We start from the raw sequence: 20,651 nt of genomic DNA, 5'->3' as shown, positions 1-20,651 counted from the left end.
TTTCCTACAATTGGTTTATTAACCTTGATTTTTGGGGTGAATGAATGATTACAAATAGTAATGATGATGCGTGTAAGACAATGCTCCTATTTTAATTATCTGAGAGTCAAAACACATTTTACTTTCGTATATCTATTGTTGAGCAGAAAATAATGAATGTAGCTGAGAACAATAGATGCCAGTGTGGGGGTTCAGCAGAAAGCTACTGATTGATAAAAGACAAGTGCACACACTTTCAAACCCATGCATTCTTAATGTTATATTTTTCATTAAAGAAGGTGCATAGTGTCGGTGAAATGCTTTTGGAGAACCTTCAGATAAATCATACAATGAATGAAGACTCCTTGCAAATTGACAAAAATTTGTGAATATTCAAATCTCCAAACAATGAAGAATGTGTTGACGTGGAGCAATGATTAGTGGCGATGTGAGTAGCAGTAATGGGAAAAATTCAAATAAATTCCAAATTGCCAAGAAAATGTGACTATTAGCAAATGCAAGAATCAAAGGCAATGGAAAGTTAAGGTAATAGGCATATCCACAGGATGGAATAAATGCGCCACCTTGGGCCTCTTTAGGCACCTTCATGAAAATTGGTCAAAGAGAAAGAAGAAATCATGTTCATACAATAGAAATGTTATCAGACGTAGCTAATCAAACATCTGAAAGAAAATCAGTAATATTAAAAATAATAGCTATTAATTGGCAAATTTATTGTCTGAGGCTTTAGAGAGGAAAATCTGCATTGATAATTATTCTTGATCAGAAGTTGTGACATTTTCAAAAAACTTTTATTGATTTTGTAGGAGTTGCTTAATCCCTATATCAATTGTAATGTTATTCATCCCAGCATATAGTAGCATTTAATATAAACAATTTAGGTTCTGTATATCAGATAAAATCATTTCATTCCTGCCTTTAATTATAGTTAGACTTTTTTTCATAATTTTAACATGAACAATGTGACCCACAGAATTTATAGCAGCACATCAAATAAGAAGTGCACTTTCATACTGGTATAATTCACAATATATACGAAAAAAAAACTTGGCCACACAAAAGCTCAATACATTAAAATATTTATTTGATAATCATGTGCAGGAAACACTAGATACAGACTCATCTGTGTTAGATTTGTCCTGTCTGAAACATTGATGTGTCCATGAGGCAGACCCCAGTGGGGTGTAGGCTACAAAATTAAATGGTTGTAAAAGAAATCTTAATGTGGGATGGAATTCAGTCTAACCTTGACATGACCTTAGGAAAAAATGCATAAAGCAAAAATTAATGCTCTTTGTAAGACACATCAGATTTTGTAACCAAACAAGTTTGGAATAAGAAAAATGTGAAAGTACTCGAAAAATGTTGACGAGGTCAAATTAAACAGCAAACTCTGGAAAAGTGGAGGCTTCAACAGACCAGATCTGTTACTGTGGAAGCATCTAAAGCATTTGGAAATGATCCAAGCAAAAACAGACACCGAGCAATATTGTTAGCTTGATTATTCTGAGAAAATTGTTTTTATAGTGTGGCTATGGGTGGGAGAAACTGCTAATTGCTTGATTATTACTGCTGGAAAAATAATTTAGAACTATTCATTTGTTCCATTGAATTACTGAAAGCTTGTAGGCCAGTTCTGCCTTCGTAAACTAAGACAAGGTATACTTGGCATGTCTTAGTTCATAAAATTAACTATTTGTATAATCATCCCATGTTTTCACTTTAAATATAACACAAAATAAAGTTTCAGTTTTCTACATGCATGAATTCGCAATTTAAATATTGCGCATACTGATAAGGAAGTTCTACCTTTTGACAGTAAAACGGCCATTTACAGCATTTGACAAATCTATTTGCATCATCAAGATAAATCATTTCAGAGACTGAATTTTTCTTCCTTGCAATTACTTTAACTTCATAATAAGTAAACAAGTTCAACAAAATGATTTTTTCATTGGCAATGCAGCAATCCATATAAATAACGAAACAACTTCTTAAAATCACTAATAATCCCCTCTGAGCTGATGATGATATTCAACTATTTAAATATTTCTCATATTTGTACCACAGTCCAGTTTGGAAATTAGGCCATCTGGTGGACATTATAGGTAAGAGTAAATAATTCAAAGAACTATCAACAACACACACAAAATGCTGGTGGAACACAACAGGCCAGGCAGCATCTATAGGGAGAAGTACAGTTGACGTTCCAGGCCGAGACCCTTCTATCATGTCACTTTAAAGGACTTAAGCTTGTCAGGACCACTATCAATAACTGGTGCTGTGCAGATGAAATCGAGTTTGAACTAGAGTAGAGCAACCTTGTGCAAATTGTTGCATGCCTTAGCAACTGTTGAAAAAATCATCTAACTTGTCTGAGAATTTTCTCTTGTAAAATGTGCGCAAATGATGGCTACTGTAGGAAAATTCATGAAAATACAGTACCTATAAAAAGTATTCAGCCCCCCCCCCCCACCAAAGTTTTCATGTTTTATTGTTTTACAACATTAAATCACAGTGGATTTGATTTGGCTTTTCTGACACAGATCACCAGAAAAAAACTTCTGTGTCAAAGTGAAAATAGACCTCTACAAAGTGATCTAAATTGAATACAAATATGATACATAAAATAATTGAATAAGTATTCACCCACTTTAATATGGCACACCAAATCATCATTGCTGTAGCCAAGTGAGTTTAGAAGTCACATATTAGTTAAATGGAAACATCCTGTGTGCAATCAACGTGTTTCAATTGATTGTTGTAAAAATGCACCTGTATCTGGAAGTAGCAGTAACTTCCAGTACAATAACTGCTGGTGAGTCAGTATCCTGTCAGAAACTACACCATGAAGAACAAAAGAACATTCCAAGCAACTCTTCAAAAAGGTTATTGAAAAGCATAAGTCAGGAGATGGATAGAAGGAAATTTCCAAGTCACTGAATCTCCCTTGGAGTACAGTTAAGTCAATCATCATGAAATGGAAACACTACGGTACAGTTGTAAATCTGTCTAGAGCAGGCGATCCTCAAAGACAGAGTGACCGTGCAAGAAGGGGACTAGTGAGGGAGGCCACCAAGAGACCCACGACAACTCTGGAGAAGTTACGGGCTTCAGTGGCTGAGATGGGAGAGACTGTGCAAACAACAACTGTTACCTGGGTGTTTCACCAGTCGCGGCTTTGTGGGAGAGTGGCAAAAAGAAAGCCAGTGTTTGGGGGAAAAAACTCACATGAAATCTCAGCTAGAGTTTCCCAGAAGGCATGTGGGAGACTCTGAAATCATCTGGAAGAAGGTTTGATGACCTTCTATGGTCTGATGAAACCAAATTTGAGCTTTTTGGCCATCAGACTAAAGGCTATGTTTGGCATGAGCCAAACACCACACATCAAAAACACACCACCCCTACCGTGAAGCATGGTGGTGGCTGCATCATGCTGTGGGGATGCTTCCTTACAGCTGGAGGATCTGAAAGGCTTGTGAAGGTGGAGGGTAAAATGATTGCAGCAAAATACAGGGAGATCCTGGAGGAAAACATGATGCAGTCTGCAAGAGAACTGAGACATGGGAGGAAATTTATTTTCTAGCAAGACAATGACACCAAGCATCAAGCCAAAGCTATACAGGAATGGCTTAAAAACAACAAAGTTATTGTTCTGGAGTGACCAAGTCAGAGTTCAGACCTCAATCCAATTGAAAAATTGTGGCTGGACTTCAATAGGGCTGTTCACTCATGATCCCCATGCAATCTGACAAAGCTTGAGCAGTTTTCCAAAGTGCAATGGGGAAAAATGTACAAAGCTGATAGAGACCTATCCACACAGACTCAAGGCTGTAACTGCTGCCAAAGATGCAAGGGGTGAATAGTTTTGCAAACAATTACTTTGTGTTTTATATTTGTAATGAATTTAGATCTGTTTGTTTGTAGAGATTTGTTTTCACTTTGATACCGAAGATTCTTTTTCTGTTGATTGGTGCCAAGTTAAATCCACTGTGATTCAATGTTGTGAAACAATGAAACATGAAAACTTCCAAGGGGAAGTATTTTTTATAGGCACTGTACATCTGCAGTGAGCTTTAATTTTACGGTACCATACAGCAGGTTTTTCTTTCCTCAAGACATTGGTTTTACTAACCCTGTTTAAAGGCACAACATAGAAATAACATTCCTTGTTCACCCTGAAATGTGAACTCTTATAACCTTGTATGCGCCTGTAACACTCCATTTAGGGTTGTCAAAGTTACAGTCATCTTCAGCTTGGGACAATTCCAGTCAGCAACTGCTGCCACCTCAGACAGTTGTATTGGAGCTCCAGGGTGTGGGGTGGTCTCCAAATTGGTAAATTGATTTATAATTGTCACATTTACTGGGGTACAGTGGAAAAACTTGTCTTGCGTGCAGTCTACAGATCAATTAATTACAATGGTGCATTGAAGTAATACAAAGCAAAACAACATTAAAGCATAAAGTCTTACAGTACATGGAAAGTGCAGTGTAGAGAGACAGTAGGTGCAAGATCACAACGAGCAAGATTGTGAGGTCAAGTCTACTAGGGAATCAGGGAATCATTCAACAGTCTTAAAACAGCAGATAGTGAGTACTTTCAGCCTTTTGTATCTTCTGCCTGATGGGAGAGGGAGATGAAGGTCCAGCATGGGTGGGATCTTTCTCAATGCTCATTGCTTTGCTGAGTCAGCAAGAAGTTCAGACCATTGCAGGAGGTGAGGCTGGTTTCTGTGATGTGCTGAGCTGTGTCTACAACTCTTTGCAGTTTCTTGTGGTCATGAACAGAGCTGTTTCCCTACCAAGCTGTGATGCATCTGAATAGGATGCTTTCCAGAGTGCATCTGTGAAGGCCGAAGAAGTACTGCCAAGTTTCTTTAGCATGGAAGTAGAGACAGACGAGCTTTCCTGGCTTTGGCATCAACGTGATTCGACCAGAACAGGCTTTGGTGATCACAAACAAGAGAAAATATGCAGATGCTGGATATCCAAGCAACACACCCTAAAATGCAGGAGGAACTCAGCAGATAAGGCAGTATCTATGGAAAAGAGTAAACGGTTGACGTTTCAGGCTGAGACCCTTCAAAAGGACTGGGTGTTGGTAACATACACTCCTAGGAACCTGAAACCGTCAACCTTCAGTTCTCAAATGTCATTCTCACGGAGAAGGAAATTCATCTACATTCCCTTCATCCAATGAAGTAAGGAGAATGGGTACACGACAATTCAGCTGTATTTCAGTTGTTGCCAAAAGGGAAAACACTCCCTAGAGACCTCCCTGGCAAATTACTGCCAGGAATTCCCCAGGAGAGTCTTCCCACAGACCAAATATATTTCCTGTAGGCACTGTTTACCACCAGCCTTTGCAGGTGCCTCTGACCTTCTGCCAGCACTGTCTCTCAAACACCCTCATCCATCATTGCAGCATCCATTCCTTTATTGGCGACACTCCCCTGTAATGGCAAAAGTGTTACTTGCCCCTTTGTGCTGTCTGCAAGATCACACCTAGCATTCTTCATTGTAATAACCACAAGAACTTTACTGAAACTAGGACTAGGAAAAAAGCATAAAGCATCTTCTAAGGGCATGGCTACACAACACAGTAGCATCATATAGCACTATTAGAGGTAATTAAGTATATTGAAGTAATATTGAACTTTTTTTTGCTCTATAACAATCAATAACACAAATTGACATGTTTCAGTTGTACTGCGCATCATGAAATAGCCTACAAAACCAAGTCATTTTCTTCTGGAATTGCAAAATGATCAAATGTATTTATCTGGCTTTTTAATCAAACAATCTGAGGAAAGAGGAATCTGTAGCGAGGCATTCTCAATGATTTGTTATCTGAACATCGTTGTGTTCAGTACAATTTTAAAGATAATCTAAATTTTGAGCTTTACATATCATAATAATATCATATAAAGACAAAACAGAACTGAGAGACAATAAACAAAAATAACCAGCATTAAATTCCTGAATAATGGATATAAAAGCCTTAGAATATTAGGATTTTGTATGATGTTTTTGGTAAGGTGTTTACAAAAAGCAGCTGCGAGCTAGACTGATAAGGAATTCAATATTTATTTACATTTTATTACCCAAAGTATTTCAGTAAATGGTGTACTGTATTTTCTGAGGTATGTTTCAGGTAAACTGAACACTAGAATTTGGTTAATGATAAGCAACTAATAAACAAAATTGTATGAAGAACCTTGCCTAAATGAAATCACCCTAAATTCAACATCCACCTTCACACACTGTTCATAAAATTGAACTAAATAAATGCTTGCACAATATTTCTTCTGTAACAAGTACACAATGCCCTGTTGGCAGCTAATTGTCATGAGACGCATGATACACATTTTATTTTATTTAATGATCACTCATTATATTATTCTCACTTTTTTACAATTTTACACAGGTTATTTAGAAAGACTGAATATTACAACCTTCCACAACCCACCAGTTTTAACTTTTGTTTAAAATTGTTCTGTATTAATTATTGATATTTTTTCTTTGCTCAGGCTGTTGTCAGATGTGGTAAATTAACAATTTTTACCATAAGTGTGAACTTACTTGTAAACATCATAAGAGAATAAACATCATATGAGAATGTTTGTCAGCCTAATCCAGTAAGAAATGTAGTTACAAGCAGAAGGAAAATATGACAATATTTAAATAATAACTTTAAAAATCCACTATATACACACACACACACACATATATATATATACAGTAGTTGCAAAACAATTTTTCTTTTGTATATCACATATGTGAAGCTTAAATATATAGCTGAATTGTAATTAACAATCACTATTAATATTAATGCTAATAGGGCGCATATCTTACTGGCTTTGAAGAGGGTCTCAAGGAGATTTATAAGAATGATTCCAAGAATGAAAGGGATAATGTATGAGGAGCATGTTATGGCTCTGGGCCTGTACTGAATGGAGTTTCAAAGAATGAGGAGGGATCTCACTGAAACCCACAAATGATGGAAAGGCCCAGAAAGAGTGGATGAGGGGAGGCCAGATAGTGGTGAATCATTGCCACAGACAGCTGGGGGTGCTAAGTCACTGGGTACATTTAAAGTGGAGGTTGATAGTTTCTTGATTAGTAAGGGTGTCAGAGGTTACAGGAGAAGGCAGAAGACTGGGTTGCGAGGAAAAGTAAATGAGCCATGATTGAATAACAGAGTGAACCTGATGGGCCGAATAGCCTAATTCTGCTCCTATGTCTTTTGGTCTTGAGGCCTAATAATATTCTACATAATATTTATGTAACCAGTTTCTAAATTGTGCTGTTGTTAAAGATTTTTAGTTCCTGGGAATTGGCTCTTCTAATGAGTTTTATTTAAACTTGCAGCACATAGCATTAAAAAAAATCTTGTTGAGGGAACTGCATGGGTAAAGCATAATGGAGTTTGTACAGTTATTTACTGCAGATACTTTAGAATTCTGGTAGATTGCAAAATTTTGATAAACTTCTTTTCAGTAACTTAGCTAAATGATCTAATTTCTTTGTCTGATAGTCCCAAAATTTAAAAATTAAACAAGGATATGTTTCATTGAAATGGTAAAGTGATCTCAAGAATCCATTTTCAATGTTTCTCCCAGACCCATCAAACACTCTTTAGTTCTTAGCACTAATTATAGTGACTAAAATAAAGAAAATAAAACAAATGTCTGAAAAGATGTTACAATAAAAGCCACTGGTCATAACATAATGCCATTTTAAGCATATTAGTAAGGCTGAGGGGAGCAATACTGTAAGCAGGATGTCCAAGACATTATGAATTAATATATTCATAGGAATAAAATTGAATTGGTAATTTATTTTCATTGCAAACTTTTTTGGAATGTAAATCTTGTTTTCTGAAGTATACTTCTATCTCCTAGGAAACCGCTTTTAGCCTGCCACATTGAAGAAAAAAAACCAACAGCTGCTTTTGTTTCTAGTGTAAAGCTTCCCCTTCATCTGAGCTCTTGCTTTTGAAAGTGTCTAGACCACACTGTGGTGTTTATATATCTGCACCTGTCTTTCCAAAAGCAGATAATTTTTATTCCTTCAGTATTTTGAGTTTTAATATGCTCAACTCTTTACAGAACATATTATCAAACTCACACAAATGAGGTCATTATGTGGACATGGACACATTCTTGATAAGAGCAAGAATCCTGAAGAAACACAGCTGTGTGATGGATTATTCTCTCTGTTATATATTAAGAGCTATACTATGACTTTTCAAATGTAATATCGCATTCTAGCATTCATTCACATCAGCTTTCAAACCTTCTTTACCTTGTAATTCACTGCTTTGTCTTTTCCATAAATGATTTGGGGGTTTAAAAGAAATGTCAGAGGGAGTTATGTCTTAACTGTTGCTGGGATTATTCCCAGTCACATGGCCACTCTGTGCCACAAGTAGAGCACAAAAAGGTGACAAAGGCAGTGATTTCCTGTCAGTAAAGAGCAGGACAGGGCTGTCTAGAAGTGATGCAAATGAGGGGAACTTTCACCATGGTTTGTTTGATTCACTCAGGGTCAAAGCATGCCGGGCTGAGAGACAGAGCAGGAAGAGACCTAAAGGAAATATATCCAAAGCCTCTCAAGAAAATACAGCAGGTCTTCAGTGTCTTCTATGTATGATTTTGCTAAATGGAACTGCACAAGTACGATCCCAATAAAATTGTTTGACTGTAAAAAGGTTCAATTTTTAAATAATTCTCAAAGTTTCTAGCCATGAAATCAATATTAGATAGAACTGGTTCCACTCTTATGATTCACAAAAGCTGACTGGTGTCAATTGCTTCAAAAGAATAGATAAAATTATTTTGGTAATTTATCATTTGGAAAATTACTCCACCATTGGATACTCGGTTGCTATTTTGTAACCAGTGCCTGATTTCTCAAAAGATACAGTAATTATTTTTCATGCAATTTTTTTGAAAGCATTTGTATTGCTTTGAAATGATTTTTGCAAATTATACACGGGGAAACAGACCTTTAAAATCTTTGCAGCAAATACTGAAAGTATGATTATGCAACAACTCGGCGACAACCATGGCAGGTTGTTGAGTGATCAAAAACAGCATTAAATTGTTTTGTTGAAGCATGTTATGATCTGAACTATAAAATACAATTAGCATTAAATTGTTGGTCATGGCTACCACACCTGTGAGTGCAGTTTCATGAATCAACTAAATGTTTCACTACATATAAGGGCAATTGGATTGACACTTAAAATTAAGTCATAGAAAGAATGAAAATTCTGTTTAAAGTGAATAGATTTTCTAATGGGCAAAATGGTACCCCTCAATATGTGATATTGCTGTCCTCCGGTTTAATCAAACTTTCAAAAGTATATCTCCTTTTATTTGGCTAAGAACTGTTAATAAACTATTCACCCACAATTTCAGTATCAAAAATAACTTGTCATAACAGTCATCTGATCAATTGTCTTACTGTAATATAAGCATGATGTAGGCTGTACTATTGCTCAAATGCTTGCATGTTAGTTATCACATTCCGTTGCATTTGTAATGAATAGGAGACAGCGTAGGCAATTGCGTTATGTGTGACCATGTATTGAGTTTTAACGTGCTTTTATGGCTGATGAAAACCTTTGAAAATACCTAGAATTTGCATTTAATTCACACCTTCAACAGAGCAAAATGTCTCTCAGTGCTGCACTGGATTAAACCCTCAGAATCCTAAAAATAGCCTCAATATTGCAATAATGTCTTCCAGCTCTAAGTTTTAATTACAGTCAACAGTGAGTCTCAGTTGATCTGGGCCAGATTTCAAGCGGCAATATTGCAATTGATTTAAATGCTCCAAAGCTAGAGGGGAAAAATTCAGGCAGAGTACCCTTCTCTCCATGCACATTAAATATTGAATAGCGGTAGGGTTTGATTATTTTGTGATGTTTCCATCACCAGCCACTCACCTCTCCCCACAGTTCCCTGGAAGACAAACTGTTACTGTACACCATATTCTTCATGTGAAAAATTTGATCACTGATATATACCAAACAGCAATAAAGATTGTCAAACAAAACTATACAAGCATTTTAAATCTTCATAGTTAACTTTCCGTCCCTGGGATAAGACTTGGATCCATCCATTTATATTAGAAACTGAATATTTGGAACTCACATCAACCTACTCAAACGCTAGCTATTTTTTAAACAGGCAAGATGTAGAAGGAGTCATATCACTTACTAATGACAGTGGTTGCTATACCTGCAGGGGGAAATAAAAATACAATAACGTGGCTCAGTAGCTCAATGGTAGAATGTTGGATCCTCATGTCCAAATATCCAGAAGCATTCATGGTGAAGTTTCTGTTACGAGCAGAATTGATCATCTCAGTTGTTCTATCTGGATGCACCCATGATTTGGTTATTGAATAAAGGAGTAACATTGATAGGGTATCAGAAGTGTCTATCAACAAGGATGCTCCAGCTACTTCAATAAGAGGTTTCAGGTGGTATCAGATAACCTAGGTTGCCATAAAATACGCTGGCTAAGCAGAGTCTATTGTAGTCTTTTATGGAAATTTAATAAAAAATAATGGCTACTACTGTGTGTAGAATCACCGTGATAATATGTTCCCTTTGAATACCTAAGCCTCTTTATCCAGTTGTTCAGTTACTGTGATGAGAACTTGATGGTTACAATCTGCTACATACTACCTGAACAGGTAGTGGAGGCAGGTGCTCTCAAAGCACTTGCATATCAAGCAAGCACTTGAAATGACAATGCAAGAAGGCTGCTGACCAAGAGCAGATAGGTTCTTGATGGTGAACATCATTATGGTGGGACAAGGAGCCTGGTTCTGTGTGGCATGACTTAATGCTTCTAATAAATGGACAAGAATATCACAGATCAAGTCATTTCATCTTTAGCTGGTTTATCTCAGCCAATTGTCCTTATTTCCATAGGTTCAGAAGGGCACTTTTCTTCACTGCTACTCAGAAATAAATTGCAAGGCTTTTCTTTTGTGGACATCAGCTGGGAAAACTGGACAAAGTATCTTGCTTACTGCTAAAGTTCATACATAGTAATTAGCTACTAGCAGGAAAGATAACAAGAATGGGAGGATGACTCCATACCTCTGAAGAATTAGCGGCTTCAAAAAGAGAGAGCAAGAATACTTAGAAACATAGAAAACTTACAGCACGATACAGGCCCTTCAGCCCACAAAATTGTGCCGACCCTGTCCTTGCCTGAGAAATTACCCAGGGTTACCCATAGCCCTCTATTTTTCTAAGCTCCATGTACCTTTCCAGGAGTTTCTTAAAAGACCCTATCGTATCTGCCTCCACCACTGTCGCCAGCAGCCCATTCAACACACTCACCACTCTCTGTGTAAGCTTACCCCTGACATCTCCTCTGTACCTACTTCCAAGCACCTTAAAACTGTGCCCTCTCATGCAAGCCATTTCAGCCGTGGGAAAATGCCTCTGACTGTCCACACAATCAATGCCTCTTATCATCTTATACACCTCTATCAGGTCACCTCTCATCCTCCGTCGCTCCAAGGAGAAAAGGCCAAGTTCACTCAATCAGCTTTCATAAGGCTTGCTCCCCAATCCAGGCAACATCCTTGTAAATTTCCTCTGCACCCTTTCTATGGTTTCCACATCCTTCTTGTAGTGAGGTGACCAGAACTGAGCACAGTACTCCAAGTGGGGTCTAACCAGGGTCCTATATAGCTGCAACTAAACTTGGCTCAACTAAACTCAGTCTCACGATTGATGAAGGCCAATACACCGTATGTCTTCTTAACCACAGAGTCAACCTGTGCAGCTGCTTTGAGCGTCCTATGGATTCGGACCCCAAGATCCCTCTGATCCTCCACACTGCCAAGAGTCTTACCATTAATACTATATTCTGCCACCATATTTAATAACCAAAATGAACCACCTCATACTTAATTGGGTTGAACTCCATCTGCCACTTCTCAGTCCAGTTTTGTATCCTATCAATGTCCTGCTGTAACCTCTGACAACCCTCCGCACTATCCACAACACCCCCAACCTTTGTGTCATCAGAAAATTTACTAACCCATCCCTCCACTTCCTCATCCAGGTCATTTATAAAAATCACGAAGAGTAAGGATCCCAGAACAGATCCTTGAGGCACACCACTGGTCACCGACCTCCATGCAGAATATGACCTACTTACAACCACTCTTTGCCTTCTGTGGGCAAGCCAGTTCTGGATCCACAAAGCAATGTGCCATTGGATCCCATGCCTCCTCACTTTCTCAACAAGCCTTGCATGGGGAATCTTATCAAATGCCTTACTGAAATCCATATACACTGCATCTCCTACTCTACCTTCATCAATGTGTTTGGTCACATTCTCAAAAGCTTGTGGATGTGAGAGAAAATATGAGCCACAGTGGCATTTGAGAACTGACCTTGGGTATTAACAAGAAAAACACAGATCCCGCTCAATATTAAATGTATTATGATTAGTTGTGTATCATGATTTTGGACCTAAATATTCTCTTATGACATCCAATGATCAGAACTGTGGTAGAAAATTATACTTAAAAAAAAAACATGCAGGTTCTTCAGTGATGAGTGATGGCTATTATTCTGTGATCTCAGCTCAGGTTCTAAGAACTCCAGCATTGTGGCATCAAGCTAAAAATAACTAAGGTTTAAATGAATCAGAGCTAAATAATCTAAAAAGGGAATACAGAGAAAATCAATCAGTATCCACAAGAGAAATGAAAGTTAATGTTTCAAGTTGAACCTAAAACCACTGAGTATTTCCAGCACTTCTGTCCAAGAATCAGAACACAATACCACACTAGAAACCAGTAACTGGAAAGCCACAAAATTCAGCTCTATGAATTTAGATGTGATTAGATCGGTGTACTTAATTTCCTCTCATTTCTTCCATGATGATTATTAGATCTTTTGCCAAGAATTTATGCTTTAATCCTTTTAATGGAGATGAGAAACTAATTAATATTGTTTTTTTTTGCCTTTAATGGAATGCCAACATTAGAACCATCTTTAGTGAAACACAAAGTATTTCAAAAGTATACGTGTGTCTGAAAGTGGTTGAAATTTTATGTGTAAACCTGAGTATTGCCTGATTTCAACCAAGCTCTGCCAATTGATGGTACAAATTAAAGCTAACTCATCACAAGGACTACATTTCCAATGTACTGGAATGTATCATATTGCAGAACATGAAACTGCATGGCAAGTGTATTGGATATTAATGTAATAGTGAATGCCATAGGAGAAAATCTAGCTGCAGCTGAATCAGACTGCAGGAAACTGAATCGTGGAGTTGTAGCAATATTGTGTGTTTCAAAATGATGATAAATTCATGCAGCTAATAATAACTAATACTCTGAAAAGCATTAAAACTATTAAATAAGCTGCCAGAACCGCAGAATTAAACAATGAAAACTTTAGGTTTAAATAAAATAAGTGAACAAGCCACAGCATCAAACTTTGCGGGTATTTCATAGTTGAAGTCAAACTGTCAGAGGGAAATGCACATTCTGGAAATGCTTTGAAACCTGCTTCTAAAATCTGGCAAAGTAGCACGATATGTGCTGGCCGACACCTTGCCAACTAAAATCAGATACATAACAACACATTCAATAACAATAGCTGGCAACTCAGTGAAGGTTTGAAGCCAGAGGAATTGTTCCCAAGGGCAGAAAAAATTTCCAAAAGTTTCAGACTAGCCTTTTGGTGACATATAAAAGATGATAGGAAACTTGGGGAAAACATGGCAGCAGAGCTGTACTTCAGGGCCACTTAGCTTTGATGGATATGCTTCACTGAAACTGTAAAATAGAGGCAGGGTCCGTTTTGAACAGGAATAATGCCACTTGGGATTGGTGGTGACACAAACATCATTAAGAATGCCATATACAACACTGTCATTAGTTCATATTGTAAAAGCAAATATATATCACAATTGTGCATCAACATAAACAAAACAGTATTTTTCAAATACAATGAACATGTATATACATTTATTTAGAAGAGGTTGTTTTTTTCCATAAGCCTTGTCTCCAATTTGCTGTGAAGTGTGAATTCAAAGATTTACTATTAAGTGGATAGCTCAAGGATCTCATTCCAAAACAAAACCTTTGTTTTCGTACAATAAACCCATTAGTAGATGGGTCAATGCATGATTTCTTTGAGAATGTGGATGTTGGTGCATCTGAAATTCAAATGACAGCCTCAGAACATGGCACTGTGCTATAGAATAATACCCATCAGCAGCCAATCACATTGCATTATTTCAATAAACAAATCAACCTTTTATACACAGATGCAAGGCAACATCAGAATGGCATATTCTTAGGGGAAGTAAATTAGAAGTCTGAATTTTTCTTAAGATTCTCCCACCCCTCCCCCATAAGCCACGCCGCAAAATGCCACAGGGAAAATGTTCCTCTTTCTGGAGTTGTCACAGATGGAAATATGGTTTAAGAAGATATGACAACAGGGGTTCTGAATGTTTGATAGGAAAAATACAGCCACAAAATGATGGTATTGTTTTAATATCACTAAACTTAAAGACTTGTGTAGAAATAATTCATTTGGAACACAAGGGGATTGGTAAAATGCCTTTAAATTGTAATGTAAAAACAGAGCCTTCTGTTATGTGAGGTGGTCAGCATGGTTGTTGGTCAGCTGCTTTGAACTCCAAAATTAGCTGAGTATGCTTTCATAGTGTGCAAAGAAGAAAATAGATTTTTAAAACTGCTTGTTACGAAACTGACATTAAAGCAAAGTCTTGTCTTTCCTATTTTGCCAACATTCTGCATAGTATCAACAGGCGGAATTTCCGAACAAAATTTACCGACAAATGACAAAGACTGTATTTTATTTGTTCAACAAAATTTTCATCTGCAGGGATTAATACTGCAGGAGAAAATCTCTATCCTTCTAGAACAAAAGGGGAAAAAATACCCTTATATCAGCATTTAACAAAAAGAAGAACTAAGTAAAGGAGATTCTAAAGATAAAGTTCAGTGGAGGTGAGGAGCGAAGCTGTGAGAAGATAGTAACAGCAAATGAAGCAGTGTGCTTGATTCTTCTAAACAAGCCCTCCTCAGCTAAGGGCTACTTTGAAGTTTAAAGAACTTGCTTCTTTCAGGAGTCTGTGTGCATCACTGCCCACCACTAATTAGCAGCATACCAGTTTCATCCAGGTAAAGGAAGGACCCCAAATGTGGTGCATTCAAATAAAAATCAAAGAATACACAAACCCCTTTGTGCTTACTACAGTGCTTCAAAAATTCTCTTTTCATGTATGTAGTTATGCCCCTGGAGAATGCATGTGTGATTTGCTCTCACAGCTACCCTTGCTTCTATCCAAGGGCTGTTCCTGCATGTGGTCTGTTTTCTTTCCTCACGGTTTCTCAAAAAATACAAAATCTGATTGCCCCTTATCTATCACTCCTGTACACCACCTACGGATTAGTGGCATCCACCCCCCACTGGCAGTGTGACAAACAATGCCCCCAGCTGCTTCCATTACTTTAGCTGATAATGCACAAACCTGGACGAGAGACATTTCTCCTGCTGCCACTCTTTAAAACGATAGTAAGTTCTGATGAAGCCACTAAGATAAGAGAGAGGCTCCTATTTGACCTTGAATTTCCATTGCTTGTATAAAAATGAAAAATTATGAGAAGAGCCAGAGGGTGGTTGTTTCTTGTCATTATCCTGTTGTCAATTCTGATGGTGGTTATTAATTTTTTCCTTTACGATTCACAATCTGCTCTTTGAAATGTGCCATATGTTCGAAGCAATTCAGGGATGACAACTGTCAGAATTACAACAATAAAAAATAGCCTAAATGAGGCAGATTTACTGCTGTGGAGGTTTGGCTGAAAATAACCCCAGAAATGCTAACATATTACTCCTTTCCTGTTTTAAAATGCCATTGTATCCATAGTATAAGCTTTGAGTTTTTTTAATCAGTAAAAGAACAAAACAATATTCTACAACATTGAGAATTTAATAGTTTATGTGAGTTTATAGTTACTGAGTGATGCTGAAATACACATTCCTCATTTTTCTCTTTGAAACTATTTAAATTAATATTAGATTCAAAAATATTTGTTTTAATCTTGTGTAAAATAACAACTCAAAGCAATAGAGGCTGCCCTATTTATAACTGATAAAAATTCATTGAAAGCTGACTGGTATCGATGCAGTGATAAACCATACTCCTGGCAAATTTTGTTCTTACAGTTTCTGAAGGGCAGACTAATCTGTCTGAAGCTTCAAATAAAAACACAGACTGTAAAGTAAAGCCCCTGCTTGCATTGACTATTCATTTTGTTTCAGTCTATTTATTAATCCTGTCTCCTTTATTTCTGCTTCTCTACAGGAAGGATTCTTCATTCCTTTATAAAATTAAACTTAATAGAATGTGATAAAGGGAACTCTTTGGCAATTATGATGTCTGCACTCTCTGCTGGCATGCAGGAGATGGAAATGAAGTTGGGGACAGGGAAGGGAATTCTAATAGGCACCATGATATATACAATGAACGTCAAAATGTCCACCGAGAGAAAGACTTGTCAGGATAATCAGATTTTCCATAGCCACATAAAGACAGTAACATAGGCTCTAACCTTGTAAAGATGCTGCTGCTGCTCTTCTGACATCATCAGGTCATGGCTGTCCATCACTATGGATTCCATGTCAATCAGCCAATCCCAGAGCTCCTGGTATTCTGATTCAAAGTCCAAAAGGCTGGAAAGCAGAATTAAAAATGCATTATGCATTATATAAATAAAATATATATTTCTGAATGTATACTGGCTAGAAAAAGTAATTGCTTGTTATAGAGAAAATTAAACTTGAAATTAGAAAGCAAGATTTCATTAGGTTTGATTATAAGATATCACAACATGATTAATAAATTAAGGTAATAATGCATCACAGAGAGAGAAATACTATACATCAGCTTATTCGATGTTGGCACTGGTAGTATGACAAGCAATAATTTGTCACTGTTTCAACATACAGGACATAAATATATTCAGCAGAAAAGATTGGCAAAGTTATTTAATACCTATTTCATGTTTTAACTAGTTTAAAATTCTTCATTTCAATTTAGTCTTGAGCATCATTTCAACTAGATAGATGAATATCAGCAATGCAAGAGGGACAACAGCACTGAAGGCAAACTTGCAGTCAAAGGTTTTATTTGAAGATGAAAGTACATTGAGAAGGTATTTTATTTGGGCATGAGTGAGTATGCCAAAACACTCAAAAGGCTGGATGCACCACGAGACAGGTAATCCCTATTGATATGTCCAGTGCAAAGGTAAGGCCAAAAAGTCAAAGCAAGGAATTCTCAAAAAGGCAGCTATGTATGTTAAAATTCAATAGGAGTTAATTAGATTTCAGCTAAATAAATCATTAGAATGAGGAGCTTAGAAGGATTAAAGCCATGTTCAGTTCAAAGCTGAGTGCCTGAGTTAAGCGAAGTACTGGGTTTACAACTCTGTATCAGCACTCCAATGGAGTGATAATTGTGGAAAGTTTATACTGCAACAAGGCTATGCAGAATTCTCAAGATTTACCAAAACGTAACTCTTGATGATGATCCTTATTTACACCTCACAACATCGAATAATTCTTGTCATAAATTAAGAATTAAATTATACTTGGGTATCACAATGATGTCATTCAGCAATAGCTAATGGAAAGAAAACGTCTCCTTGAGGAGGATTTCTTGCCACATTCAAATGGGTTCCAAAAGCTGGCTCAATAAAACGTATATAAGTTTAGCAGGGTGAAAAAAAAAGAAATTTTGCTCTGCAGATCTATAAATATCAGTTGTTTTTGCTATGATTTCAAAGAGCCATTCATTAGGCAAGAGAATTACTTCATGATGAATTTCATAGTTTTGCATTTAGATTCTGTCTGAATAAACTGAAGCAGAATATTGGACTTATTGAGACATACTACTTAAAAATATTCAAATTCAAGCTACAAATATTTTTATACTTCCTGAATGAATTGATTTTTCATCAAATGTGTTCAAAAATATAGTTCCTACTTCATGTAGCTTAAGTGCACATATATTGAAATAAAATACATGCCCTCCTTTGTTCACACAATAAAATTGAATAAGTTCAATTTATTTTACTTGGTTAATACATAATCTGATGTATTGTAAATGACTGATAATTTTAAAATGGAATTACATAATTTTCTAAAGAAAAGTAATGTAATTGAAAACAAATCTCAAATCATATGTATTGTGTAATATTAATGTGTGCAATTCTGGTTGCCTCATTATAAGAAAAATGTGGAGGCTTAGGAAATGGTACAAAAATTTGTCAGGATGCTGCCAGGCTTTGCAGGCATGAGTAATAAGAGAGGTTAGGACAAATATCGGTTATTTTCTATGGAGTAACAGGATGAGAGGAGACCGGTAGACAGGATAGGGTAGAGAGCCAAAGTATTTTTCCAATGTTAAAATGTTAACATGTAGTCAAGGTGAGAAGGGGAAAGTATAAAGAATAAATTTTATCATTTCTGTTGCATTTCAATACTGGAGCTACTGACTTGACTTGTAAACCCATTAGCTTTTCAGGGCATTTTTTTTCTACAGAGTGTGTTAGGTGCCTAGAATGGGTAGTCAGGAGTAGTGGTGGAAGCAGACATGATGGTTGTTTTTAAGAGCTTTTAGATAGACACATGAAGAATCAGGGTGGTGGTGTATGGATCATTGCAAGCAGAAGAAATTTAGTTTAATTTGGCATTGTGTTTGGAACAGACATCAAAATTTCAAAATTCAAAACAAATGTATTATCAAAATAAATATGTGATACCATATACCTTGTATTCAATTTCTTGCTATACATAAACAGATAAAAACTGACATGCAACCAATGTGCAAAGACAAACTGTGCAAATGAAAATAATATTGAGAGCATGAATTGTAAAGAGTCCTTGACAGTGAGTCTGAAGGCCATACAGTGAGTTCAGAGTAATGGTGAATAAGCTATCAATGTCAGTTCAGGAACCTGATGGTTGTAGGGTAATAACCGTTCCTGAAGCTGGCGGCATGGGACCTGAGACTACTGTGCTTCCAGCCTGATGGTAGTAACATGAAGAAGGCATTGTGGGCCAAAGAATCTGTTCCTGTGCTGTACCATTCTAGGTTCGATGTTACTTTTTAAAACATATTCTGTAAAACTTCTGCATTGTATGAATCGTTTTACATGCCTTAGATTCTTTGCTGATGGTCGACAAGGTCTGGAACATCATGGTGAAAGGGAGCAAAAGTTAATTTCACATCTCCTAGGATATTTAGGAGACCTTTTAAAACATTCTCTCCTTGACTAGTGTTCACTGACAGAGTCAAGATTAGACTTAGTTTTGTTAGACATTGCAATGTATTGGCTTCCTGTCACTGTCTAGGCTCACATTAGGAATGGGCAAAGTGTTGAAGGGAAAATATAATCCCCTTCCTTGTAAGTTCCCAGCTGAGCAATCCAGCAGGAACAGCTAGAAAATTGAGGAAAATAACTTCACCACATAACAGGAAGAAAATTTTAGTCATCTTGACCATTGTTTACAGATTTTCTTGTGGCTAGCTTAGGTAAATTTGGCTCAGCTGCAAGGGAGTTTGTCAACTCTTGGGAAATTGTGCAGCAGATATTGCTCCAGTGTGTGCTATTTGTAGGATGGTTTGCAGTATCTGTGAGTCCCTAATTTGCTTCCTTAATGAACCATTACAATCTTGAGCTCATCCCTTCTGATGATCCTGGGGGATAGTGTGAAATGTGGACTCTTTAGAGTAAGTGCCCATAGTTAATTTGCTTCCATTGTAAAAGTTATCCAGCTTGCCTTCAACTTCCACGTATTCCTGTTCATAGAACCGCCTCTCACTAAGTGTTTGCAGGCAAGTTACATCTTAAAGGACTTTAGAACAATCCCAAAGCATTTCACAGCGGGCAGACTACATTTACTTGTAATGTGGGAAAACAGAACACCCAAGTTGTTAAGCACATTGAGATATTAATGAAGAATAAGAATTCTGGAATGATCTTAAATCATTGACCTGCTGAAGAATGGGAATGATTTTCCTGCTTGGAATTTTTAAGTGGAATATTGAAACATCTTTTCTCAGCAATATTGCTAAAATAATAGATTATCTGATTGCTTCAGACAAAATTTGAAGAGTTTCAAAGTCTGGTACCTAATCACTCCCGAGTTAGATATTTTATTTAATTAATGTATTTCACTTTTATAAAGATTTTACACCAGTCTGTTGATGTTCGGAATAGCAACTTCACCCATGTTTCATTGTCATGCAAATAGCACTACTTCTAAGGTGGAGATACCTGACTGAGCTCCATTTGAATTTAATGCACATCATGCTACAGCTATAATTGGTCTAAATAACATCAATCACAAATACAGCTCCTACAATAATCCATACACTCAGCGATCAATTTATTAGCAACCTTTGTACACCGCAACTTATGTACACAGACATAGTCAAAAAGTTCAGTTGTTGTTCAAACCAAACATCAAAATGGGAAGGAAATATGATCTAAGTGACTTTGACCATGGAATGATTGTTGGTGTCTGATGGGGTGGTTTGAGTATC

General features: G+C 36.8%; 1 protein-coding gene across 1 annotated transcript in view; it reads right to left on the bottom strand.

Annotated features, from left to right (window-relative positions):
* The window catches only part of akap6 (A kinase (PRKA) anchor protein 6), a 341,777-nt gene that overhangs the window by 108,584 nt on the left and 212,542 nt on the right, over nt 1-20,651 (bottom strand). The window contains exon 8 of the mRNA XM_059987823.1: nt 16,651-16,771. Within this exon, the coding sequence (XP_059843806.1) occupies nt 16,651-16,771 (121 nt within the window). The remainder of the gene's footprint in view (nt 1-16,650; nt 16,772-20,651) is intronic.

This window comes from Hypanus sabinus, chromosome 2 (genome assembly GCF_030144855.1).
Source record: "Hypanus sabinus isolate sHypSab1 chromosome 2, sHypSab1.hap1, whole genome shotgun sequence".
NCBI classification, from domain to species: domain Eukaryota; kingdom Metazoa; phylum Chordata; class Chondrichthyes; order Myliobatiformes; family Dasyatidae; genus Hypanus; species Hypanus sabinus.
This window is presented reverse-complemented; position numbering and strand designations above follow the sequence as displayed.